At 41.7% G+C, this 27,107-nt stretch overlaps 1 protein-coding gene across 1 annotated transcript in view; it reads left to right on the top strand.

Annotated features, from left to right (window-relative positions):
* Positions 1-716: 716 nt before the first annotated feature.
* The window catches only part of LOC126215240 (tyrosine-protein kinase Fer-like), a 140,965-nt gene continuing 114,574 nt past the window's right edge, over positions 717-27,107 (top strand). Inside the window, exon 1 of the mRNA XM_049941903.1 lies at positions 717-880. Coding sequence (XP_049797860.1) covers positions 806-880 — 75 coding nt within the window. The 5' untranslated portion in view covers positions 717-805. The remainder of the gene's footprint in view (positions 881-27,107) is intronic.

The raw sequence follows: 27,107 nt of genomic DNA, 5'->3' as shown, positions 1-27,107 counted from the left end.
GGGTTCCCGGGTTCGATTCCCGGCGGGGTCAGGGATTTTCTCTGCCTCGTGATGGCTGGGTGTTGTGTGCTGTCCTTAGGTTAGTTAGGTTTAAGTAGTTCTAAGTTCTAGGGGACTTATGACCACAGCAGTTGAGTCCCATACTGCTCAGAGCCATTTGAACCATTTGGACCTACTCCGAATTTTTCTTTTGTTTCCTTTACTGCTTGCTCAATATACAGATTGAATAACATCGGGGAGAGGCTACAACCCTATCTCACTCCCTTCCCAACCACTGCTTCCCTGTCATGTCCCTCGACTCTTACAACTGCCTTCTGGTTTCTGTACAAATTGTAAATAGCCTTTCGCTCCTTGTATTTTAGCCCTTTGCCACCTTCAGAATTTGTTAGAGGATATTCCAGTCAACATTGTCATAAGATTTCTGTATATCTACAAATGCTAGAAACGTAGGTTTGTCTTTCCTTAATCTTTCTTCTAAGATAAGTCGTAAGGTCAGTATTGTCTCACTTGTTCCAACCACTGTATAAATGGCTTCAAAAGGTCAGCCCCACCACTGGGGACTCTTCCTTCCCAGTAGGAAAGATTTTCCTCCAAGAAACTGCCGATAGCGCCTTCTGGATCTTGTATCGTGAGTGGTCGCAGTCGCTTTATCATTGTTATCTCTGACTGCTCCGTTACTTCCTCGAACGTTGCGCGTCAGTGAAGCTGGTGTTTGTGTCAGCCGCAGACTGAGTGGCTGGCGTGGACATTTGTTGTCGCTGTTACTGTTTGCTCGTCTTGGCTTAGGCTTTGCGAGCGAGGAGCCATGGACTGCTGGCGTTGGCCGCGCAGTAAACGTCACGACGACCGGGAGCCGCTGGAAGAGGTTGACCCGCTTCAGGTAGGTCTCTGCATCACGTTCCAGGCGCGACATCACCTCCTACACCGCTGAATTACAGGCCCGTATCACTACATCTACATTTACATTTATACTCCGCAAGCGTTATGTGGCGGAGGGTACTTTCGTGCCACTGTCATTACCTCCCTTTCTTGCTCCAGCCGCGTATGGGTCGCGGGAAGAACGACTGCCGGTAAGCCTCCGTGGGCGCTCGAATCTCTCTAATTTTACATTCGTGATCTCTTCGGGAGGTATAAGTAGGGGGAAACAATATATTCGATACCTCATCCAGAAACGCACCCTCTCGAAACCTGGGCAGCAAGCTACACCGCGATGCAGAGCGCCTCTCTTGCAGAGTCTGCCCGGCCGAAGTGGCCGTGCGGTTAAAGGCGCTGCAGTCTGGAACCGCAAGACCGCTACGGTCGCAGGTTCGAATCCTGCCTCGGGCATGGATGTTTGTGATGTCCTTAGGTTAGTTAGGTTTAACTAGTTCTAAGTTCTAGCGGACTAATGACCTCAGCAGTTGAGTCCCATAGTGCTCAGAGCCATTTTTTCTTGCAGAGTCTGCCACTCGAGTTTGCTAAACATCTCTGTAACGCTATAACGCTTACCAAATAACCCTGTGATGAAACGCGCCGCTCTTCTTTGGATATTCTCTATCTCCTTTGTCAACCAGACCTGGTATGGATCCCACACTGATGAGCAATAGTCAAGTATAGGTGGAACGAGTGTTTTGTAAGCCACGTCCTTTGTTGATGGACTATATTTTCTAAGTACTCTCCCAATGAATCTCAACCTGGCACCCGCCTTACCAACAATTAATTTTATATGATCATTCCACTTCTAATCGTTCCGTACGCATACTCCCAGATATTTTACATAAGTAACTGCTGCCAGTATTTGTTCCGCTATCATATAATCATACAATAATGGATCCTTCATTGTATGTATTCGCAATACATTCCATTTGTCTATGTTAAGGGCCAGTTGCCACTCCCTGCACCATGTGCCTATCCGCTGCAGATCTTCCTGCAATTTTCTAATACTGCAACGTCTCTGTATACTAGAGACTAATGTCGATTAGCAGTAGGGTTTTGGAACATATACTGTGTTCGAACATTATGAATTACCTCGAAGAAAACGATTTATTGACACATAGTCAGCACGACTCTAAATGGCTCTAAGCAGTACGGAACTTAACATCTGACGTCGTCAGTCCTCTAGACTTGGAACTAATTAAACCTAACTAAGCTAAGTACATCACACACAGCCATGACCGAGGCAGGATTCGAACCTGCGACCGCAGCAGCAGCGCGGTCCCGGACTGAAGTGCCTAGAACCGCTCGACCACAGTGGCCGGCATAATCAGCACGGATACAGAAAATATCGTTTTTGTGAAACACAACTAGGCTCTTTATACTTATAAAGTAATGAGTGCTATCGACAGGGGATGTCATTTTGATTCCATATTTTTAGATTTCCAGAAGGCTTTCGACACGGTTCCTCACAAGCGTCTTCTAACCAAACTGCCTGTCTATGGAATATCGCCTCAGTTGCACGATTGCACTCGTGATTTGCTGTTACAGAGGTCGCAGTTCGTAGTTATAGACGGAAAGTCACCGAGTAAATGAGAAGTAATATCCGGCGTTCCCCAAGGACGTGTTACAGGCTTTGTATTGTTCCTGATCTATATTGGCGACATAGGAGCCAATCTAAGTAGCCCTCTTAGATTGTTTGCAGATGATACTGTAATTTAGTGTCTTGTATAGTTATCAGATGACCAAAACTAATCGCAAAATGATTTAGATATGTGTATGATGTGAAAAGTGCCAATTGACCCTGAATAAAGAGGAGTGTGAAGTTATTCACACGGGTATTAAAAGAAATCCGCTAAATTTCTATTACGCGTGAAACCTTCCCGTCTCCTCTATATCTCTTTTGTGTTACGCAACCTTCCCTTCTACAATAACCTATGAAACCTTCCCTTTCGATTTCTACCTCTTGCTTAATAATAACAAATGAAATCTTGTCTTTGAAATTAATTCTCTTTCTCAATCTTCGCATACAAATTTAAATGCTGCTCATTAAAAGTTATTTTCTCATTCTTTAATAGCAAAGCTGACGTTATTCTTTTGTTAATTTGACTGAAGTTACGTAATTCATAGCTAATCTTTTTCTTGACAACAAAAAAATTCTGCAAAGTTTTACGTTGATGGTTTTTGGGATGGATTATAATCAGTAATCCAATATTGCTGGCAAAAATTAATTATATTCTGAATGAAATGATTTTACAAACGTTCAAATGGGACTTACTTTTCACAATAATCTTACAACTAGCAAAGCGCAAGCATACCTTCAGTAGTCTTGAGTTTCTCAAAAAATTAATTCAATAATACTAGTTCCTCTTGTGATAATAGTTAGCGGATGCCTCTGTACATGCGTTTATAATCTCTTGTAAATCATAGCTGGTGGCCGGCAGGCACACCACTCCTTTCAACCTCTCGCTTCAGACCTGCTACAAACTCGCTTCACATCTCGCTTACTACTGACTTCCTATGAACGCTAAAGTGCGGTCTCTCCTGCCAACAATGCTTTCTGGTGCAGACAATTCCTGGTACCATTACAAAATGTATCAGTGCGCGGTCTTTCCCGCTCTTTTCTTAAAATGTATCCATACGCGGTCTCTCCCGCCCTTTTTAAAATTATATCAATGTGCGGTATCTCTTGCCAACAATATTTTGGTGCAGACATTACCTACTACCACAATTCTTTCCAACATGACAAATGTTAATTATTCCTACTTAATCCTATTAATAAAATATAAACATCCTTCATAAATTATGGTTTGGCAATAGACAATAGAAATATACACGTGTTGCATAACCCCCCACTGGGTTTCCTTAAAATTTTCCTACGTCGTTAAGTCATTTGGACTTGACGTAAGGTTAAAATTTGATTATAGAAATATGTGTAGTAATAAGTAAATGAATGATAGAATATTTCTTTCAACAAAGCACATACATATACTGTCATAAGAATTTGTTTTTCTAAGTCTAACAAAGAGAATATTCAAAAGAGTATACATCAAAATATTCAAATAATATGAGTCAGTAAGTTGGAAGTGTACATCAGGTAGTAAAAGTTATTTATATCTCTAATAGTAATGGATGGAAAAAATTAGAATAAATTTGTTTCTCTGGTGAAATTGGCATCTATTAGTACCATATTCAAAGAAGGGAAAAAAGGAATTGGATTACCAAATTTTACATCACCTCTTTCCTCTGTGCACATAAAAATTATTTTTACCGTATTCCTGTTTTACGTCTAAAAGGACAAAATATGTCACCTTGTGTGACTGTAGAAAAAGTTTATAGTTTTAAACAATTACATAAAAAAACATTTTTTTATCTGCAATGAATTCAGCCTAAGTCCATATGACATTACGTGACAGTCAATAACATAAACAAATATTCCTGTACGTGGAATTTAGTAGTACATTTAGGCATCAACATTTTAAATAAAATACCCAAGTATCTTTATACAAACCATGTCACTTTCTGTGACTTTAGCAGATACATTTCCTCTAAATAAATCATAATCTGGTGCTCATATAAATAATTACATGAAGACACTGTTATATTACTTCACAGGTTGTGAATTCACAGGTTTTGAAATATTACATTTTGACAATCTATGTCACTTTCTGTGACTTCAGTGTGTTCGATAATGTGGTTGTCAGTTACGAGTCATATTGTGAGTCGACTATATTTATTTATTTATTTATTTATTTATTTATGCATTTATTTTACCTGGCAAGATTAGGGCCTTCAGGCCCTCTCTTACACCTAACCAGGCATACTCAGATTCAACAAATTTCAGTTTCTACAGAACATTAAGGACATATTACATGTTATACAGTATTAATGTTAAGAAAAAAAATAGAGATTATAAACGTAGTACAATGATAATTATAACAATCAAAAATTAATTATAACAATCAAGAATAATAATAATAGTAATAATAATAATAATAATGACTATGTATATGAAAGTAAACATATTTTTCTTTTATGAATGTCAGTCCTATTGCTAGTTGGGAATTTTCTCGTTATATTCTTGCAGCTTGTGAGTTATTCTCATCAAGCAGAGACATAAGACGATAGAATGGGGTGAAAGAGATATAGAAGAGGTAGATAGGTTAGAGGAAGAGAAATAGAATGGTAAAATTCGAAGCTGTGATGGAGAGGAGAAAGAAAGAGATGAGAGGGGCCCAACAATGGTGGCTATACCGTCCCTAATATGTAAGTTTTGAGTTCCCTCTTGAATGTTGAGTGGTTCTGGATAAGACGCAGATCACAGGGGAGCGCGTTCCATAGTCGTATGGCTGAGATGGAGAATGACACGAAGAAATATTTCGTGTTATGTTAAGGTACAGCCAAGATGCTAGACTATCCGATCTGGTATTGCGGTTGTGGAATGATGATAGGTGTTCAATGTGAGAAGATAAGTATTGGGGGCACCAGTGGCTAAGAAATCGATGAAGTAAGCACATCGTGTGGAGATCGCGTGCCTTATGTGGGCGTATCCAACCTAGCTGGGAGTATGAAGGACTGATATGATCATACAACCGTATATTGCATACGTATCTAACGCAAGCGTTCATCACTAGCTCGAGGCGTCTCGAATTTTCACTATTTGTGCCGTGTTGAACTACATCACAGTAGTAAAGATTAGGCAAGACTAGTGTTTGGACTAATTTTTGTTTAACATGGGTTGGAAATATTTTTCTAAATTTCTGAATTGCATGTAGGGAGGAGAGCGATTTCCGGCAAGCTGTAACTGTTTGTTCTTCCCAGTTTAGGTGTTCATCCAAGATTATTCCAAGGTCTTTTACTGTTGTTTGGTATGGTAGTTGGGTACCATTGAGGTGTATTTGAGGGACTGTTTCGTGAAAGTGCCGACTGATTAACTTTGGATGAGATATAAGTATGACCTGGGATTTCTTGGGGTTTAGTTTCAGACCTAGGTTCTGTGCCCATCGAGAAACAGAGCAAAGATCCGCGTTCATACTCGCTACTGCGTCAGCAATGTTCTTGGGGCTTGCACTTATGTACAGTTGGATGTCGTCGGCATATAGATGGTAGTTGCAGGAGTGAATCACTGAAGAAATATCATTAATGTACAGTGAGAAGAGTAATGGACCAAGGACGGAGCCTTGGGGAACTCCAGAGCGCACGTTTTTCCATGATGACTTTTCCGACCCACAAATGACTATATATTATGTGTGAGTTCTGTAGCACACATCGTCATTGTTATTTAAGAGAAAACATTTGTATTTTACGCAGAGTGCGAACCGGTATGCTGACATTTGGTGTGATGTGTTTTTCCTATGTATGTATCTGATGTAAAAGATATCATGTTCAATGCAGAAAATTTTTTTCGAATAGCAAAGTACATATAGTAAGCAATTTAATGTGGTTTCTCCATCCGTAATGCTGCGCTGCGCTGTGTCACCTGTTATCAAAATAAACCATAACTAAATTATATTCCTTACATACTAACATCTCCATTCTCCTCTCTTCTTTATACCTCGTGTCATCTCTCTGCCAAGCCTATAATAAAATATTCATTGTTAATAATCATCAGCGCACGGCATGACTTTAGTATCTCTCTGTGTTACCTATAATAAAATATTCATGGTGAATAATCGTCAGCGCACGGCATGATTTCAACATCTCTCTGTATCTGGAAAATCGCGTCAGCTCTCGGCATGACCTGTAAAGCATTTATCCATATTTTTCCGTATTCAATACTTATATTACAATTAAAACTACGTTTATTTTGTTGAACTATGACAACAATGCTGCATGCACAGGTTAAAGAATACATCTAATTGCTACTACTGTATGAAAATCATTTGTACGTGTTATACTTTTACATTGAAAGTTGTCCCGTTAATTGCTTCACTTACCTTACATAAGGTGAAATAAATGTCCTGCGAGATCGCTTCTAAGACTGCTATTAATACAATTTTGAACATGGCCGTTAATGCAGCAACCGTAGACGAAATTTATAATATTACTTGAAAATACAGCTCTTCGGTTGCACAGGTAAAAAATTTTCAACTTTACCTAGGTTTCAACTGCTCTAAGGCAGCCTTCATCAGAAGTAAAAAATTTTTACATTACCTATAACAGAGTTTTGGAATAATATAAAAATTATTAAATTAAACATATGTAATAAAATTACATCAAAGCTAACTGCTTCGGTACAGTAGACAAAGAAAGCATACTTACATAGAGTAAACAGTTATGAAATGGTTTAGAGCAACAGCGCTCACGTTAAAGATAAAAACATATTTGTACACTATAAAATTTTCCTAGGAATGCACAACTTGATTAAGACGCGCCGCAAAGGGTCGCGTGTGCGGCCGGCACTGTAAGCAGCATCAGACTGAGAGGCGCGCGCGCCGTCGATGTTTGCAAGTCGGCACCTTGCATCGCGCCATCTAGTATTGAATGCTTGTAATTTACAGTGACAACAGCTGTCAGAAGCATTGGAACAGGAGTGCACGTAATGTGCTGATTACATTATGCCAGATAGTATGTAACAGATCGAAAGCTGAACAAAATATTATACTGTAATACAGGGAGAGAGAGAACAATACAGGGTGATTCAAAAAGAATACCACAACTTTCAAAATGTGTATTTAATGACAGAAACATAATATAACCTTCTGTTATACATCATTACAAAGAGTATTTAAAAAGGTTTTTTTTTCACTCAAAAACAAGTTCAGAGATGTTCAATATGGCCCCCTCCAGACACACGAGCAATATCAACCCGATACTCCAACTCGTTCCACACTCTCTGTAGCATATCAGGCGTAACAGTTTGGATAGCTGCTGTTATTTCTCGTTTCAAATCATCAATGGTGGCTGGGAGAGGTGGCCGAAACACCATATCCTTAACATACCACCATAAGAAAAAATCGCAGGGGGTAAGATCAGGGCTTCTTGGAGGCCAGTGATGAAGTGCTCTGTCACGGGCTGCCTGGCGGCCGATCCATCGCCTCGGGTAGTTGACGTTCAGGTAGTTACGGACAGAAAAGTGCCAATGTGGTGGCGCTCCATCCTGCTGAAATATGAATTGTTGTGCTTCTTGTTCGAGCTGAGGGAACAGCCAATTCTCTAACATCTCCAGATACTGTAGTCCAGTTACAGTAGCACCTTCGAAGAAAAAGGGACCAAAAACTTTATTGGCTGAAATGGCACAGAAAACGTTCACCTTAGGCGAGTCACGTTCATACTGAGTTGTTTCCCGCGGATTCTCAGTGCCCCATATACAGACATTGTGACGGTTGACTTTCCCGTTAGTGTGGAAAGTTGCTTCATCACTAAACACAATCTTTGAAACGAAAGATTCATCTGTTTCCATTTGAGCAAGGATAAAATCACAGAAATCGATTCTTTTAATCTTATCAGCTGCAGACAGTGCTTGAACCAATTTCAGACGATAAGGTTACATAACTAACCTTTTTCGTAGGACTCTCCATTCAGTTGATTGTGGAATTTGCAGCTCTCTGCTAGCTCTGCGAGTCGATTTTCCTGGGCTGCTAACAAATGCTTGCTGGATGCGTGCTACATTTTCATCACTCGTTCTCGGCCGTCCAGAACTTTTCCCTTTGCACAAACACCCATTCTCTGTGAACTGTTTATACCAACGTTTAATACACCACCTATCAGGAGGTTTAACACCATACTTCGTTCGAAATGCACGCTGAACAACTGTCGTCGATTCACTTCTGCCGTACTCAATAACACAAAAAGCTTTCTGTTGAGTGGTCGCCATCTTAGCATCAACTGACGCTGACGCCTAGTCAACAGCGCCTCAAGCGAACAAATGTACAACTAAATTAAACTTTATAGCTCCCTTAATTCGCCGACAGATAGTGCTTAGCTCTGCCTTTTGCGTTGCAGAGTTTTAAATTCCTAAATTTGGGGTATTCTTTTTGAATCACCCTGTATTTAAGGGTACAGTACGGGAAGCATAATAGCAATATTCCGCGTTAAGTGATTTTAAGCAAGGGCTTTACACCATCAAAGAAATTTTTATCACGTAATTGTAATTGCTCATTGAGGATTAAATGGTCGTTACGGGAAAAATGTTTGAAAATTTCCAACTGTTCAAGAATATCAAGTCTGAAGCCTTTCTTTTCCGTATGTAAGATACTAGTGTTATAAACATCTTTAGGTTTGTGTCCTGTGCCTTAGAGCAGTTGAAACCTAGGTAAAGTTGAAAATTTTTTACCTGCGCAACCGAACAGCTGTATTTTAAAGTAATATTATAAAAAAACTGCTATTAATGTTCAGTGTATTTATCTATGGTCGAGTCGAGGTGACCTGTTGTGCACGTAAATAACCCATTAGTAGCTTACTGTGTTCGGGCTTGCTGGAATGTGTCAAAAAGCTTATTGTTATACTCTGTCTATATGTATCCCTGTAAGAATGTTTTTCTATTTTAAGAATTTCTTTATGTTTGACATATGATGGTTTCCTCTCGATTTTTTTGTTCTGAGTGTCTCAATGTGTACTACATTAGCGTGCGAAATATTTTGAATTCTTTACAGTCCTGCATTAGAAGTTCAAATGTTTTGCATCGGTTCTTCCCTTTGTGTGACAGATAATGGGTACGGGCTAGTACTTTATCGTCAATCTCGTACTTGCGTAATCTACTTACCTGCTTCTGCTGTCTCTTCCGACGATCTGCAGCTCGTTTAATGTTCGCTAATGCCATGTCTATTATCTCACAATGACGAAATCTACGCTTCTTTGGAAAAGTAATCATTTCAGTAAGTTTATTCGGCGGGTCTTTATTCGTCAGTATTACAGCTGGTGAGAGTATCGTTGACTCATTAGGTATTGCATTTATTACTTGCTGAAACTGTAAAATGTATTCGTCCCATGTTGTATGCTTTCTGTAGCAATAAATGCTACATAGTTTCCCGATCTCTTTCATTATTCTTTCTGACGGGTTAGAAGAAATGTGATATCTTGATATGTAAATTGGTGTTATGTTCTTACTCTCTAACATTTCTTTCCATATGTCTGACCTAAACTGCGGTCCGTTATCTGAAATAACCTTCTATACATGTCCTACTACTAATAGAAAATCTCTTACAAATGCTGTTGATACTGATCTAGCTGCTGCTTTCCTTAGTGGAGAAAATGTTACAAATTTGAATGTCAGTTCTACGCCTACTAGAATATAACTATAACCTTCACTTGTTCTGGGGATTTTACCGAAAAGATCTACAGCTGCCATGTGTCTCAACTTAACCGGTATGATGGGATACAGTGGTGGAATATGTGATACTGTTGATTATTTAGCTTTCTGACATATCTTGCAGGATGCTATAACTTTGCGGATGCGTTTTTCCATATTGTTGAAGTGACAATTTTGTCGAAGATTTAGAAAGCATTTCCTAGCTCCGTAATGTGCATAGCTTAGGTGCGTACACCATATCAACTTGTTTCTTATCCCTTCTGGAATGCATAAAAGCCAATTGTAGCCGTCTGGGTATGAGCGAATAAACAGAATATTTTGATGTATAGTGTAATTATGTCTGATTTTTGCATTGCTCTTGTCTCGCCAAAGCGTTACAATCTCTTTTAGTGTTTCATCTTTCTGCTGTTCTCTCTCTATGCTCTGTACTGCTGATGATATAAAATTTTCGAAAGCTACATGTTTGATATATGTACATAATACTATGGTTGTTGTGTCAGAAGGTATTTTGTTTCTCTAGTCGTTTGTGGTGAATAGATCTCGATAGTGCGTCGGCAACAATACTCTGCGTGCCTGGAATGTGTACAATAGTAAAGTCGAACTCTTGTAGATATAATTTCCAACGGCTTAGTCTGTCATGCGTAAGTTTTGCTGATAATAAAAACTGCATTGCTCGGTGATCGGTATATACTGTGGTGTGTCTTCCATATAGATAATGACGGAATCTCTTAAATTCCCTACTACGCATAGCGTCTCTAATTCTGCTACAGAATAATTGCGCCCTACTGGAGAAAGTATTCTGCTTGCAAACGCAATATGTTTAACGATTGTCTTACCTTCCTCCTCTACTTCCTGGAAAATATGTACTCCTAGTGCTGTAGTTGAACCATCTGTTGCAATGGAAAAGTTTTGTGTTGGGTCAGGATGTGATAACAAAGGTGCCCTTAGTAACGCTTCTTTCAAAGTCTCGAATTCAGCTTCAGCGTCTTCATTCCATGACCAAATTGTGTTTTTACTTGTCAGCTGGTACAGCTTTATAATGAATGAATTTTCTAAAATTATTAATAAGGCCTAAAAAGTTCCCAAGTTCCTTCTTATTTGTTGGCAATTGCTTGCAATTTGTCGGAGTCTGGTGCAATACCTGTTTGTGAAATGATATGACCTAGAAATTTTATTGAGGCTTTTCCAAATTCAGATTTACTGAGGTTTATAGTTACACCGTTCTGCTCGAATGTATTCACTAATTGTTGAAGGGTGTGGTTGTGCTGTTCCCAGTTTTCTGCTGCGATTAGAATGTCATCTACATATATAGTAATTTTGTTTTTAAGATCCTGTGGGAGAATTGTATTCATGCCTCGTATAAAGGCTGCAGACGAAATCGTTAGTCCAAACGGAAGTTTACAAAATTAATAACATTCATCAAAGCAAAGGAATGCCGTATACTTTCGGCAATTTGGATGCAACTGGACTTGCCAAAATCCTGATTTGAGATAGAGGGTGGTATATATAGAGGTGCCATGAAACTTTTGCAGTAACTCTTCTAACGTCTGTGGTCGGTCAGTTTCTGTAATGATTACTTTATTAACCTGACGTGAATCTAATACTAAACGGAGCGATCCATCCTTCTTTTCAACGATGTGCAATGGATTTATATATTGGCTTGCTGCTGATTCAATTATACTCGGATCAATCATTGCTCGTAACTCTTTCTTAACTGCTTCTGTGTGTATATGCGGGATTGGATAGTGTTTTGCTTTGAAAGTCTCGTGTGGTTTCACCAGAAATTCGTACATAAATCCTGTCATCGTTCCTGGAACATTGTTAAAAACTGTTTTATGTTGCACAAGAATATTTTCTAATTCTGTGCGTTCCGTGCCGTCTTTTGCTATACTGTCTCCAACCTTGCGTATAATTGTCTCTAATACAGTATACTCCTGTTCCTCTGCCATGTCGTTATTATGTGTATTCGTGTATAGTGTGAGATAACAATCGTTATCTTTAGAATCTGCAATAATCTCGATCCTGTGCATATTTTGTTCTTCTGAGGATGCTGTGTTTTGAAATCTCACTACCACTTCACTGTCTTCCTTCTGTAATGTTAGGTATGACGATTTAAAGTCAATCTCTGGGTCGTACTGTACGAGAAAATTCGTTCCTAATATTATATCAGTTGTTAAATGTGGAACTATCCAACAAATGCTGTGGAAAGTTTGCCCTGCAAAAACAAACGTTAATTGTGTCTGTCTTTTGACTTCAGTGCTTTTTCCTGGAAATGCTCCCTTAACTTTAGTTTTGTTTATTGGTTCAAAAATCAAATGGCTCTGAGCACTATGGGACTTAACATCTTAGGTCATCAGTCCCCTAGAACTTAGAACTACTTAAACCTAACTAACCTAAGAACATCACACACATCCATGCCCGAGGCAGGATTCGAACCTGCGACCGTAGCAGTCCCGCGGTTCCGGACTGCAGCGCCTAGAACCGCGTGGCCACCCCGGCCGGCTTTGTTTATTGGGAATACTGGGTAATCATTATTGCTATTGCATCTGTTAAATGTGTCTTCGTTAATCACGCACATTGGTGAGCCTGCATCAATTATTGCTAAAATATTTTGTGACTTTAAATTTATCTGGATTATGGGTAGCATACAGTTTTCTGCATGATCGGTTTTTCGTGTAACAATGTGTCTCGCACGTCGTCGAATGTAATGGCATTCTCTATCGTTATCTTTTCTCTGTCCTTATCCATAGTGTCGTCATTTAGAGATTCATCACAGGCTATCTCTAGTCATAAATGTTCTGACGTTTCATTTTCTGTCGGGGAGTGTCGTGTATTTTCTATGAGCTGTACTGTTCTACCGTTTTGATTATTAGCGGTAGGTGTCGGATGAAATCTTGTGTCTGGTACATTCATACGATGACATGGTAGTTGTGCAATGTTTGAATTTCTATGAAAATTATCATTGTAGAATATCCTTTGCGGTCGGTGTTCGTTTTCTCTCCTTGTGTCGTTATAGCTGTGATTATACGGCGAGTCACGCGTGTTTCTCTGAAAAGGCTGTCTTTGTTCGTTTTGTGTATTTTGCGGCTAACCCAAGTAATTGCTTGCACCTGTCCCATTTTCTGGCCGGTGAGTCATGTGAAAGTTTGACCGGTTTGGCATTTCCTGTCATATATGTGTCGTGTTATTTGGATGGCTTTGTTGCTGTCTTGAATTGTAATGTACATTGTTATTATACGGCTGTTCATTGAATCCTTGTGTGTATTATACATTAAAATTTTCATTTTCACTGCGAAAGCGTTTATTACGATTGTTATTGCCAAATCGTGTTTGCTCAAAATTAGCATTGTTTGTGTGGTTTGTGTTATGCTGTGAAAAGTTCTTATTAACAAACGCATAATCTGTCTGGTGTACCTCTAGCAATTGCAGGATGTCTCTAAATGCGTACACACTGTCCTTTTGCTGGCCTGTTAATGACACTTTTAATGCTCTGGGGAGTTTTGAAATACACAGCTGTATTGATGCGGATTGACTGTATGGCTCATTGAGGTATTGGTTTTGTTCAACCATATACTCGAAAAATTGTGTGATTGTTGGAAAAGTAGATTTCTCGAAATTAGCCGATCTTTAATGCTATTCTGTGTGGTATCTGACCAATATACTGCTAGAAATGCTTCCTGGAATTCTACTGAAAAACACCGTCTAGCAATTGGTCGCATTCTTCTCGCTGGTTCCCCTTCAAGAAAACTAATAATAAATTCTAGCTTATGTTGAACTGGCCATGACGGTGGGCGTGCAGCATTGAATTGTTGGATCCAGTCCAGTGGATGTATTTGCGTCCTGTCGTTTTTAAATGTTTTAAACTTTCTCACTGAAAGGAAATGCTTGTGGTCGAAACCGTCATGCCTTTGTGTGTAATTATTTTCGTAATGTTCTGCATATGAATTTACGAGTCTTTCTGCCTGATTAAGATCTCTTACTCTCTGAAGTCTACCGAAATTATATGTATTGTGCATCTGAGGCATGTCGTAATGGTGTGTGTTCTGTTTTAATTGATTGTTTGCAGTTGTTTCTTCTGTGTCAGCTATCCCTTGCTGTAAAAAATTGATTTTCTGATGTAACAAATTATTACGTGATTCTAGGTCTGCGGTTGTTTGTTGCACATTTGTAATTTGCGTATCTTTACTATTAGAAATCTGTTGAACTGAGACTGGTGTAGTGTCATCTGATTTACTGTCATTGTTAGTATCTAATAGGTCTATTCGTGTAGTGAGTTCGTTGATCTTTTCTGTTAATTCTTTTCGTAATTTACGATTACTTTTAGTTACTTTCTTAAAATCTGCTTTCAAATTTTCTGAGTCTTGATTGATTTCTATGTCTTCTGTTTTGTCAGTGTCAGAACTTCTTCTGTTAATTTATCCCTAATATTCTATTTCAGTGTCTGTAGAAATTTTCGCCTCAATTGTGTGTGATTGGATTTCCGTGAGCCTCTCTTGTATTTGAATATTTGTCTCCTTAACCGTTTCGATTTCTTCCGAAATCGAGTGTATGTGATTGTCCACGTAAGTTTTTCCCTGAGCAAACACTTTCTTTTTGTCGTCCTCTCGCTGTTTGGTAATTGTTTGGAATAGTTCTTTTCGTTCTTTATCCTGCGATCGCACCATTTTGCGATGACGTATCATACAGTTTTCTGTGTGATTGTTAAAACGTTCATCAATGTGAGAGTTTTGTTTAGAAACGTTCTCTTGCCATTGTTTCTCGTATGCTAGCCGCGAATGCTTCTTGATTAATTGTTATTTCTTGAACCTTGACATGTAATTCTTGGTTTGATTGTGAACATTTTTCGGCGACTGCTTGAATTTCTATCTTGATTTCGTTTTTTAGGTCTGCTGGTTCTTGTACCCTTCTGTTAAAGTTTTGATTCATGTCTTGTCTCATTTGTAGCAAAAATGCCATTATTGGATCCGTTTCAGATTGACTTATGTGTGTATTTGTATTCGTTGTTAAAGGTTGTACATCTGTGTTCATTTGAACATCCTCTGATGGTTGTAATCGTGTAACCTCTTCTGTGGTTTCGGAATCTCCGTTAGTAAAAGTGTGGTATCTGCCACGCAGATTGTGTAGCTGTGTACCGTTTGAATCTGTTACGGCACGTAATGGAGCCACACTGACTGCATTATAGTGGTATCGCTACTGAAACTATTATGTCTGCTAGGCGTAATTTGTGGCTGTGTAGCGACTGTTGTATTTGAAAACAAATTATTTTGCACTAATGTCTATCAGTTGGCATTTCTGAAGTTGATTGTTCGACAAAAGGTTCCATATTATTACTACTCTCGAATGCCTGTTCACCTAACGTTTCACTATCGGGTTTTTCACACGTATTATTTCTGTCTATCCCTGAAAAGAATTTCTTGTCAATATTTTCTACCCTTTTATCACTCTGAGAACGAGTAATTATTCTACATCTACATGACTACTCTGCAATTCACATTTAAGTGCTTGGCAGAGGGTTCATCGAAGCACAATCATACTATTTCTCTCCATTCCACTCCCGAACAGCGCGTGTGAAAAACGAACACCTAAACCTTTCTGTTCGAGCTCTGATTTCTCTTATTTTATTTTGATGATCATTCCTACCTATGTACGTTGGGCTCAACAAAATATTTTCGCATTCGGAAGAGAAAGTTGGTGACTGAAATTTCGTAAATAGATCTCGCCGCGACGAAAAACGTCTTTGCTCTAATGACTGCCATCCCAATTCGCGTATCGTATCTGCCACACTCTCTCCCCTACTACGTGATAATACAAAACGAGCTGCCCTTTTTTGCACCCTTTCGATGTCCTTCGTCAATCCCACCTGGTAAGGATCCCACACCGCGCAGCAATATTCTAACAGAGGACGAACGAGTGTAGTGTAAGCTGTCTCTTTAGTGGACTTGTTGCATCTTCTAAGTGTCCTGCCAATGAAACGCAACCTTTGGCTCGCCTTCCCGACAATATCTATGTGGTCTTTCCAACTGAAGTTGTTCGTAATTTTAACACCCAGGTACTTAGTTGAATTGACAGCCTTGAGAATTGTACTATTTATCGAGTAATCGAATTCCAACGGATTTATTTTGGAACTCATGTGGATCACCTCACACTTTTCGTTATTTAGCGTCAACTGCCACCTGCCACACCATACAGCAATCTTTTCTAAATCGCTTTGCAACTGATACTGGTCTTCGGATGACCTTACTAGACGGTAAATTACAGCATCATCTGCGAACAACCTAAGAGAACTGCTCAGATTGTCACCCAGGTCATTTATATAGATCAGGAACAGCAGAGGTCCCAGGACGCTTCCCTGGGGAACACCTGATATCACTTCAGTTTTACTCGATGATTTGCCGTCTATTACTACGAACTGCGACCTTCCTGACAGGAAAACACGAATCCAGTCGCAAAACTGAGACGATACCCCATAGGCCCGCAGCTTAATAGAAGTCGCTTGTGAGGAACGGTGTCAAAAGCTTTCCGGAAATCTAGAAATACGGAATCAACTTGAGATCCCCTGTCGATAGCGGCCATTACTTCGTGCGACTAAAGAGCTAGCTGCGTTGCACAAGAACGATGTTTTCTGAAACCATGCTGATTACGTATCAATAGATCGTTCCCTTCGAGGTGATTCATAATGTTTGAATACAGTATATGCTCCAAAACCCTACTGCAAACCGACGTCAATGATATAGGTCTGTAGTTCGATGGATTACTCCTACTACCCTTGTTAACACTGGTGCGACCTGCGCAATTTTCCAGTCTGTATCGGTGAGCGAGCGGTTATATATGAGTGCTAAGTAGGGAGCTATTGTATCAGCGTAATCTGAAAGGAACCTAATCGGTATACAATCTGGACCTGAAGACTTGCCCGTGTCAAGCGATTTGAGTTGCTTCGCAACCCCTAAGGTATCTACTTCTAAGAAACTCATGCTAGCAGCTGTTCGTGTTTCAAATTCTGGAATATTCCTTTCATCTTCCCTGGTGAAGGAATTTCGGAAAACTGCGTTCAATAACTCCGCTTTAGCGGCACAGTCGTCGGTAACAGTACCATCGGCACTGCGCAGCGAAGGTATTGACTGCGTCTTGCAGCTTGTGTACTTTACATACATTCTGCGGGACATTGTCTATAATTAGCACAGGCAACAAAATATATCACTGTTTAAAGCGGATTCAACACTGAACACTTTTCAACGCAGAATCAATAGAGCAAACAGAATTGCTGATGGGTTGTGAATTAAAGGTATACACTTCAGTATAAGCGTTGCGCCACTTAACACGCTTATTCATACAATTGTAAGAGTCAGTTTATTCATTTTCGCAGTAGATTCACTAAAGAGTCTTACTGATTGGATGTCGCCAAGTGAAACCTTCCCGTCTCCTCTATATCTCTTTTGTGTTACGCAACCTTCCCTTCTACATTAACCTATGAAACCTTCCCTTTCGATTTCTACCTCTTGCTTAATAATAACAAATGAAATCTTCCCTTTGAAATTAATTCTCTTTCTCAATCTTCGCATACAAATTTAAATGCTGCTCATTAAAAGTTATTTTCTCATTATTTCGACGAAACATAGAATGTGTCGTCGTCGTGGTCCTCAGTCGTTACCTGCAATAACCCAAAACTGTTCCTTACCTTTCTTACTGTTACTGGATCGCCATCTGACAGCTACATCAAACTGCGACATGAATATACTTACTCTGCTTTACTATACTCTATTAGCTGCTGGTGGGCTGTCATAATAAGTGGCTGTATTTATTACAAAAGCTGACGTTATTCTTTAATAGCAAAGCTGACGTTACTCTTTACTTAATTTGATTGAAGTTACGTACTTCATAGTTAAACTTTTTCTTGACAACAATAAAATTTTGCAAAGTTTTACGGTGATGGTTTTTGGGATGGATTATAATCAGTAATGCAATATTGCTGGCAAAAATTAATTATATTCTGTATGAAATAATTTTACAAACGTTCAAATGGGACTTACTTTTTACAATAATCTTACAACCAGCAATGCGCAAACATACCTTCAGTAGTTTTGAGTTTCTCAAAAAATTAATTCAATAATATTAGTTCCGCTTGTGATAATAGTTAGCTGATATCTCTGTACATCCGTTTGTAATCTCTTGTAAATCACAGCTGGTGGCTGGCAGGCACACCGTTCCTCTCAACCTCTCGCTTCAGACCTGCTACCGACTCACTTCACATCTCGTTTACTACTGACTTCCTACGCAATAGACTTGGCCACTATGTTTTGATACAGTGTATCGATACGTGGAACTGTTTCAGTGTTTCGGAACGGCTGTGGTTCACTTGTTTCGAAACAGTGGTGTTTCATTCCGCCCCTGTCTCGGATAACTGGACCACATTCGATCTCGAGCCAGACACAGAAACTGTATCGTTGTTTCAAAATAAGGCTGTTTCAGTCCACCTGTGCTTGGAACGGACTGATTGTATCGAAACAGTGATGTTTCATTCCGCTCTGTGTCGGACGAGATTCGGGCTCGGCACAGGTACAGAAACACAACATACCACTTAGTGAAACACTTTCAAGAGTGTCGAAATCGTTTTGACAAGCAATAGCATGAAGCTTAAGATATCCGAAAATAAAGCTTCGTTTCTAGATGACTGTCCTATTCCGAAATGGCGTAACATTTGCTTTATAAACATTAACCAAACAATAAAACAACGCATACTATTCACATTCAAAATAATAAATATGTGAAAATCATTCAGGTAAATTACTTTTTTTTTATAACATACGTTTCTCTGTTCAAGTACAGTAATCATATTAAGAAACGCAAGTAAGTCTAGAACATTTTGAATAAAAAAAGGCGTAGAGTGACAGTTATTATACATATACATAAATTTAATGTAGGTATAATTGCAAGCAATCTGTTTGACGTATCGCTGATAGTGTAATGGTGAACGGGAAGGGCTGGGAAGCATGGTGAATTTATGGTTACGGTTCAGCTGGAAAGCATGGTGAATTTATGGTTACGGTTCGAAACACCTGGAAAGCCAAAAATTTTTCTGTTATATTTTGTTATTTATTCGAATTATTTGGCATTATTTGTGAGTCTATAGTCACTGTGCCTATTATCCACAATGATTCCCTTAGTGTGCGTGGAAATTAGCAGGATGGGTATATTCCCGTACTAGCGGAATGTGGGAATCCCAGTAGCATATCCGTTGTTTCTGCAGTTTGCTCCCACCTCCAGTTCCGTTCGTAGTGGTTCTTCTGTCTTCAGCTATGGCTGTCCTCAGCCAATTGAAAAGTATGGAAGTCACACGACACGAAAGCAGCGCATTTGCTGAAGGAAATACGAAACTGCCAAGGCGCTTAAGTGATAGTTTCATACTTTCTGCGATATGATTAGCGCTCTCGCACCTCATTTGTGTTTATATGGACATACCTATACAGTAGACATTCAAGATGATAAAATGTCTAGGTTTATTAGATTACAAAACACAAACTGTTTCACTGTTTCGAAACAGCGTATCGAAACATTACATTCTACTGTTTCATTTGTTTCGAAACAGTTACGTGTTTCAGTTTGCCCATCTCTACTACGCAAGCTAAAGTCCGGTCTCTCCTGCCAACAATGCTTTCTGGTGCAGACAATCCCTGCTACCATTACAAAATGTACCAGTGCGCGGTCTTTCCCGCTCTTTTCTTAAAATGTATCCATACGCGGTCTCTCCCGCCCTTTTTAAAATTATATCAGTGTGCGGTCTCCCTTGCCAACAATATTTTGGTGCAGACATCCCCTGCTACCACAATTCTTTCCAACATGACAAATGTAATGTTGGCAGAAGAGCCAACACTGTGTTTCTAGAGGAAGGCCGAAATGCACGCGTTTAATTACACGCTGACTGGCGTGAGGTCTGGAACAGGACAATATCTTGAGAATTGCAAATAAAGTACGTAGATGATGTAATACTTAACTTTAATCCACAATTGTAGAACATCTCTCTTGATGATATATGCTTCACATAATAGATATCAATTGAATACGGCGCCTTGCTAGGTCGTAGCAAATGTAGCTGAAGGCTATGCTAACTATCGTCTCGGCAAATGAGAGCGTATTTGTCAGTGTAGCGTCGCTAGCAAAGTCGGCTGTACAACTGGGGCGAGTGCTAGTAAGTCTCTCTAGACCTGCCGTGTGGTGGCGCTCGGTCTGCTATCACTGACAGTGGCGACACGCGGGTCCGACGTATACTAATGGACCGCGGCCGATTTAAAGGCTACCACCTAGCAAGTGTGGTGTCTGGCGGTGACACCACATTCCTCCCCCGCAAATCGGCGTACGGTTGTGTTATAAGGCTTCCGCCCGCCGTGGGGAGGACCCCATGTTGACGTATGCGACGAGGTGGGGAGCCTAACAACAGGCGAGGCTGTGCCACCCGCACCCGGCCATTCGGTCCGAGGGGAGCTAGGAAACGCCTGTAAACCTAGTCCAGGGTGCACGCCAACATGCGGTGTATGCGCCCGTAAAGAGACAGGAGGGGCCGAAGGGTCGACCTCCATCGCGTCGGGGCAGCCGACGGGCGAAGACGACATCTGGTCCGGAGCGGGCAAGAGTTCCATGTCGGAGGACAGCTGGTCACGTGAAGCGATCGGCGGCGCGTGACCCAGGGAGGCGCCCGGCGGTCGCAGCGACGCGTCCACTGCGGGCGTCGCCGGCGGGAGAACAGGCGGCGGCGGCGGCGGCGCGTCGCCATGGGGCAAAATGGAAGGCAGCGTCGGTAACACCTGGGGATGAGGCGAGCCAGTAGATGGGTCCCCAGGGCGCTGACCGGACGGCACCGTCGCTGAAAGCAGACGGGGAGCGGCAGAACCTGTGCGACGACAGAGGCGCAGCTGATTGAGATGCCGACGCACCTCACCAGAGGCCCCCAAAACCAAATACATAGCGCGGCCGAGGCAGCGAAGAATGCGCTCTGCGAGCCAACGCCGTGAACCGCGATAGGTGCGATAGTATACAACGTCGCCTGGAGCAAAAGCAGGTGGCTGCCGCTGCACAGGAACCTGATGCGGCGGATGCAGCAAAGACATCAAGGTTCGACGAGGACGACCGTGGATCATCTCAGCCGGCGAGTGACCATCTCGGGGCTGAGAGCGATACGAAGACAAAAAGAGCAATAACGCGTCCTCCCGAGAATGCGACTCTTTCAACTTCAACATCTGTGACTTGAAAGTCCGAACCAATCGTTCAGCGGCACCGTTTGACTGAGGCGAAAACGGCGCGGATGTCAGATGTTGAATACCATTGGCCTTCCAGAATGACTGAAATTCTGCGGACATGAATTGTGGGCCATTGTCGGAAACAATCGTCTGCGGAAGACCTTCTATGCAAAAGATAGCCGATAACGCTTGGATGGTGGCAGATGACGTCGTGGAAGACATCCTGACAACAAAAGGAAAATTACTGAAGGAATCGACCAGAACCAACCATCGAGCATTCCAAAATGGACCAGCAAAATCCATGTGCAAGCGTTGCCAAGGGGAAGTGGCTTTCGGCCATGCAAAGAATTTCCGCGGCAGTGCGGATTGTTGTTCGGCACACGCCATGCAAGAAGAGCACATTTTCGTAATCGCAGCATCGATTCCGAACCAAGTACAGTGCTGACGAGCAAGTTGTTTCGTTCGCACTATACCCCAATGTCCTTGGTGGAGAAGCCGTAAGACAGAGGACTGTAACGAACGTGGGACCACGACCCGGGACTGATCATTATGAGAACGCAGCAGCAAAACACCACGTCGAACAAAAAGTCTCTCCTTGTGAGCAAAAAATCGGCGAACCAACGGATCCTCGATCCGTGAATTTGACAAGGGCCATTGCGTAGCAACAAAACGCAAAACGGTAGCAAGGACAGGGTCAGCAGCTGTGGCTGTAGCTACACGACGAAAATCAATCGGAAACGATTCGACCACGTCATCGGTTTCCGAATCAATGAACATGCAAGTAAGTTCGGAAGAATCGAATGCTCGATCCTCAGCAACAGGCAAACGGGACAACGCATCGGCGTTTCCGTGCTTAGCAGTGAACCGATACAAGATATCGTAGTGGTACTGCGAGAGGAAAATAAACCAGCGAATGAATTTCTGCGCTGTACGTGGAGGTACAGGCTTGGTCGGATGAAAAAGTGACGTCAAAGGTTTGTGGTCTGTGATGATTGTAAAGTGACGACCATACAAGAAATCATGAAACTTAGTAACACCAAATACGAGAGCCAAACCTTCTTTCTCGATCTGTGAATAATTTCGTTGCGCAGACGAAAGCAATTTGGACGCAAAGGCAATAGGGCGATCATGCGAGCCATCTTTGTGCGCAAGCACAGCCCCGATCCCGAAATCCGATGCATCTACCATCAACAAAAGGGGTTTCTGGGGATCGAATGGCGTAAGGCAAGTAGTGGAAAGCAACGCCGATTTCAACTGGCGAAAGGCGTGTTCGCATTCCGTCGTCCAGACAAACGGAACACCTTTACGGCGTAAGCGATGAAGCGGAGCTGAAATGGAAGAGGCGTGGCGCACATATCTGTTATAGTAATGTATTTTTCCCAGCACACTCTGTAGCTGCTTCAAAGTCTGCGGCGAAGGCAAGTCTTGTATGGCACGGAGGTGCTCTGGACTCGGATGTATGCCTTGGGCATTGATTACATGTCCCAGATATGGTAAATCACGAGCAAAAAACACACATTTGTCCTTCCGCAAGTGAAGACCATTTTGTCGCAATACCTGAAATAATGTTCTGAGATTGGCTAAATGTTTTTCTTCCGTCTTTCCGGAGATCACAATATCGTCCACATAGTTTGCTGCAGTAGGGACCGAGGCACAAACAGTTTGTAGATATTGCTGAAACAATGCAGGGGCGGATGCACACCCGAATGGCAGTCTTTTGAATTGGTACAATCCAAGATGCGTGTTAACCACCAAGACGCGCTGGGATTCTTCGTCCACTGGTATTTGCAAGTACGCATCTGCTAGGTCCAACTTCGAAAAATATTTACCCGGGCACAGTTTGTCAAAAAGATCTTCCGGGCGGGGTAAAGGAAAAGTTGCAATCACTAGTTGTGGATTCACTGTAGCTTTGAAGTCCACACAAAGTCAGTTTTCCGGAAGGTTTCGGCAAAATTACTAAGGGTGATGCCCAGAGAGAAGCCTGCACACGTTCAATCACACCTTGTGATTCAAGTTCGTGTAATGTTCTTGCGACCTCATCACGCAATGCGTGGGGAACATTGCGCGCTCTGAAAAATTTCGGTTGCGCGTTTACTTTCAGTTCCAAATGTGCTTTATAGTTCTTAGCGCAACCAAGGCCCGGTGCAAAAATGTCTGCAAATTCTTCACATAGACTAGAAACACTGGCTGAAGGAACAGTCTGGTTCACTGATAGGACCTGATTTACTATAGACAAGTTAAACAACTGAAATAAATCTAAACCAAACAAGTTCACTGCAGAAGAAGAACGAAGTACGTAAAATGACACAAGTTTTGTTTGTCCCTTGTATGTTGCAAGAAGGCTGCACTGTCCTAACACAGGGATATTCTGACCTGAATAACTATTTAACGTAACATTTGCGGCACGCAACGGAGGTGTGCCCAGTTGTTTGTACGTGTCTTTATTGATCAAGGAAACCGCAGCTTCGGTATCGAGCTTGAATGGTATGACCTTGTCATTAAAGTCCAAATCTACAAAAAGTTTATTGTCCTGCTGACGACAAGAGCGACTGTCTCGTGCAACGTGAACAGACACTGGTACAGAAGCACTTGCTACTTGACGTGATTTCCGGCGACGTCGACGCATACGTTTTGTGGAACGAACACAGTCACTGTTAGAGAGAGTGGCACTGGGCGGAGTGGAATTAACTACATGAATGTCCATGGGCGAAGGTTCACGAGCCTGAGTATTCTTGGTTCGATTCCGATTCCGGCGTGAAGCAAAGGGCCTGGAATAGTTGTGAGTGTCCGAACTGAGCTTTTTCTGGCAAACACTCTGAACATGTTCTTTTTTATTACAGAAGAAGCAAATAGCTTGGCGTGACGGGCAATTTTCACGCGAATGTCTAGTAGCACACCGTGGGCATGATTTCACTGCATTTGCGTGCTTGCGCGGCACACGTGGCTGCGCGGATGTGCGCGAGGGCTGTTTACCGTTCCGTGCAGCTCGCCCGGCGGGCCGGTTAATGTGACACACAGCTGGTGAAGTTTCAAACGATTCCTGAGCAAAGTCAAGTGTGTCTTGCCTATCCAATATGTCTATCACTTGTTGGAGGAAGGGATTGACTAGTTTCAAAATTTGCTCCCGTATACGAACATCAGAAACGTTCTGTGCAATTGCATCACGCACCATAGTATCTGAATAAGGGAGTCCACATTCACACTCAAAAGCACAATCCCTAGTAAGACCTTGCAAAGTTGCAACCCACTCCCGATTAGTCTGACCGGCCGTACGTTTTGTACGAAAGAACGTATACCTTTTTGCAACTACATTGACTGATTCCTTGAAATATGCATCTAATGCCGACAATATTTCGTCGTAGGACAGAGTTGCTACGTTGCGTCGGGGAAATAATTTCACTATCACACGGTACGTCTGCACCCCTACACACGCCAATAAGTGAGGTTGCCGCTCGTTACCTTGAATTCTGTAGGCGGCGAGATGGAATCCAAATTGGCGTGACCACTCCGTCCAGCTTTCCAGTGCCGCATCGAACTGACGAAAAGGTGGTGCAACTGCATGTTGTAGCTGCGGTAGCGGTGGAGCGGCGGCTGCCGCATCGTTTTGCATTGCACGTTGACCCTGGACGAGCTGTCCAAGGGCATCCAATAACGCCTGCGTCTGCTGATTCTACAAGCGATAAAATTCGGACAGTACATCTGGAGATGGTGGCGAAGCCATGACACAAGTAAATTAGTTATATATAAAGGAGACCGTTTGTATCCGAGTCGCCAAATTTGTAATGTTGGCAGAAGAGCCAACACTGTGTTTCTAGAGGAAGGCCGAAATGCACGCGTTTAATTACACGCTGACTGGCGTGAGGTCTGGAACAGGACAATATCTTGAGAATTGCAAATAAAGTACGTAGATGATGTAATACTTAACTTTAATCCACAATTGTAGAACATCTCTCTTGATGATACATGCTTCACATAATAGATATCAATTGAATACGGCGCCTTGCTAGGTCGTAGCAAATGTAGCTGAAGGCTATGCAAACTATCGTCTCGGAAAATGAGAGCGTATTTGTCAGTGTAGCGTCGCTAGCAAAGTCGGCTGTACAACTGGGGCGAGTGCTAGTAAGTCTCTCTAGACCTGCCGTGTGGTGGCGCTCGGTCTGCTATCACTGACAGTGGCGACACGCGGGTCCGACGTATACTAATGGACCGCGGCCGATTTAAAGGCTACCACCTAGCAAGTGTGGTGTCTGGCGGTGACACCACAACAAATATTAATTATTCCTACTTAATCCTATTAATGAAATATAAACATCGTTCATAAATTGTGGTTTGACAATAGACAATAGAAATATAGACGTGTTACACAAATCTAAAGGTTACAAATTCAACTAAACACTTAGGGATTACAATTACAAATAATCTAAACTGGAACGATCGCGTAGATAATGTTGTGGGTAGAGCAAGCTAAAGGCTGCAATTTATTGGCAGAACACTTAGGAGGTGCAACAGGTCTACTAAAGAGACTGCTTACAACACGCTTGCCCGCCCAATTCTGGGGTATTGCTGTGCGGTGTGGGATCCGCATCAGGTGGGACTGACGGATGACATCGAAAAAGTTCAAAGAAGGGCAGCTCGTTTTTTATTCTCACGAAATAGGGGAGATAGTGCCACAGACATGATACGTGAATTGGAGCGGCAGTTATTAAAACAAAGCCGTTCTTCGTTGCGACGGGATCTTCTCACGAAATTTCAGTCACCAGTTTTCTCCTCTCCGTCAGAGAGTCGCCATATGAATGTTTCGGTCGCTGTATGAATGTTTCCACTCACTCTCCGGGACTGAGTGATTTTATTTATATACTTTTTCAGACTTTTCGGTTGTACATGAACCATGACTAGGGGTTTCAACTTTTCTAGAGACAAGTAAAGTATTTCATTTCAAGGGCGTGTGAATGAAAAATTTATTTCTAAAAATAAACTGCAGGGTGTATCAAAAAGAATCCTCCGATTTGGCACATCTATATTTCTCAAACTAATAAACATATACCATGAATTTTGTTTTTTGATGAACTGGAAACTAAAAAAGATTTTTTAAATACTGTTTCATAAGTGTTCAATATGCCTCCTTGAGATGCATGGGATAATGTCAATGCGGTATTCAAATTGCTCCCGCATTGTAGAGAGCATGTCTTGAGATACAGCTTCCACAGCTGCTGTTTTACGTGATGTCTGAGTTCATTCGTTGTTGTCGGTAACGGAGGCACATAAACAGAGTCTTTTATAAGACCCCACAAGAAAATCACACACAGTCAGGTCCAGTGACCCTGGAGGCCACTAATGTAAGGCTGAATCATTTTGTCCAGTGCGACCGATCCATCGTTCAGTAACCCTTGATTTAAAAATTTCCCGCCGCGCTGGATTATCCAAGCGGTGTGAGGCGCTGCAGTCATGGACTGTGCGGCTGGTCCCGGCGGAGGTTCGAGCCCTCCCTCGGGCACGGGTGTGTGTGTTTGTCCTTAGGATAGTTTAGCTTAAGTAGTGTGTAAGCTTAGGGACTGATGACCTTAGCAGTTAAGTCCCATAAGATTTCATACACGTTTGAACTTTCTTTTTTTTAATTTCCCACATTTTCAGATGCCAGTGTGGCGGTGCCCCATCCTGTTGGTAAATGAAGTCGTTCGAATCACTCTCCAGCTGTGGGCAAAGAAAGTTCTCTAGCA

Source organism: Schistocerca nitens, chromosome 12 (genome assembly GCF_023898315.1).
Source record: "Schistocerca nitens isolate TAMUIC-IGC-003100 chromosome 12, iqSchNite1.1, whole genome shotgun sequence".
Lineage (NCBI taxonomy): Eukaryota > Metazoa > Arthropoda > Insecta > Orthoptera > Acrididae > Schistocerca > Schistocerca nitens.
The sequence above is the reverse complement of the archived record's forward strand: the minus strand, read 5'-3'. Positions and strand labels throughout refer to the sequence as shown.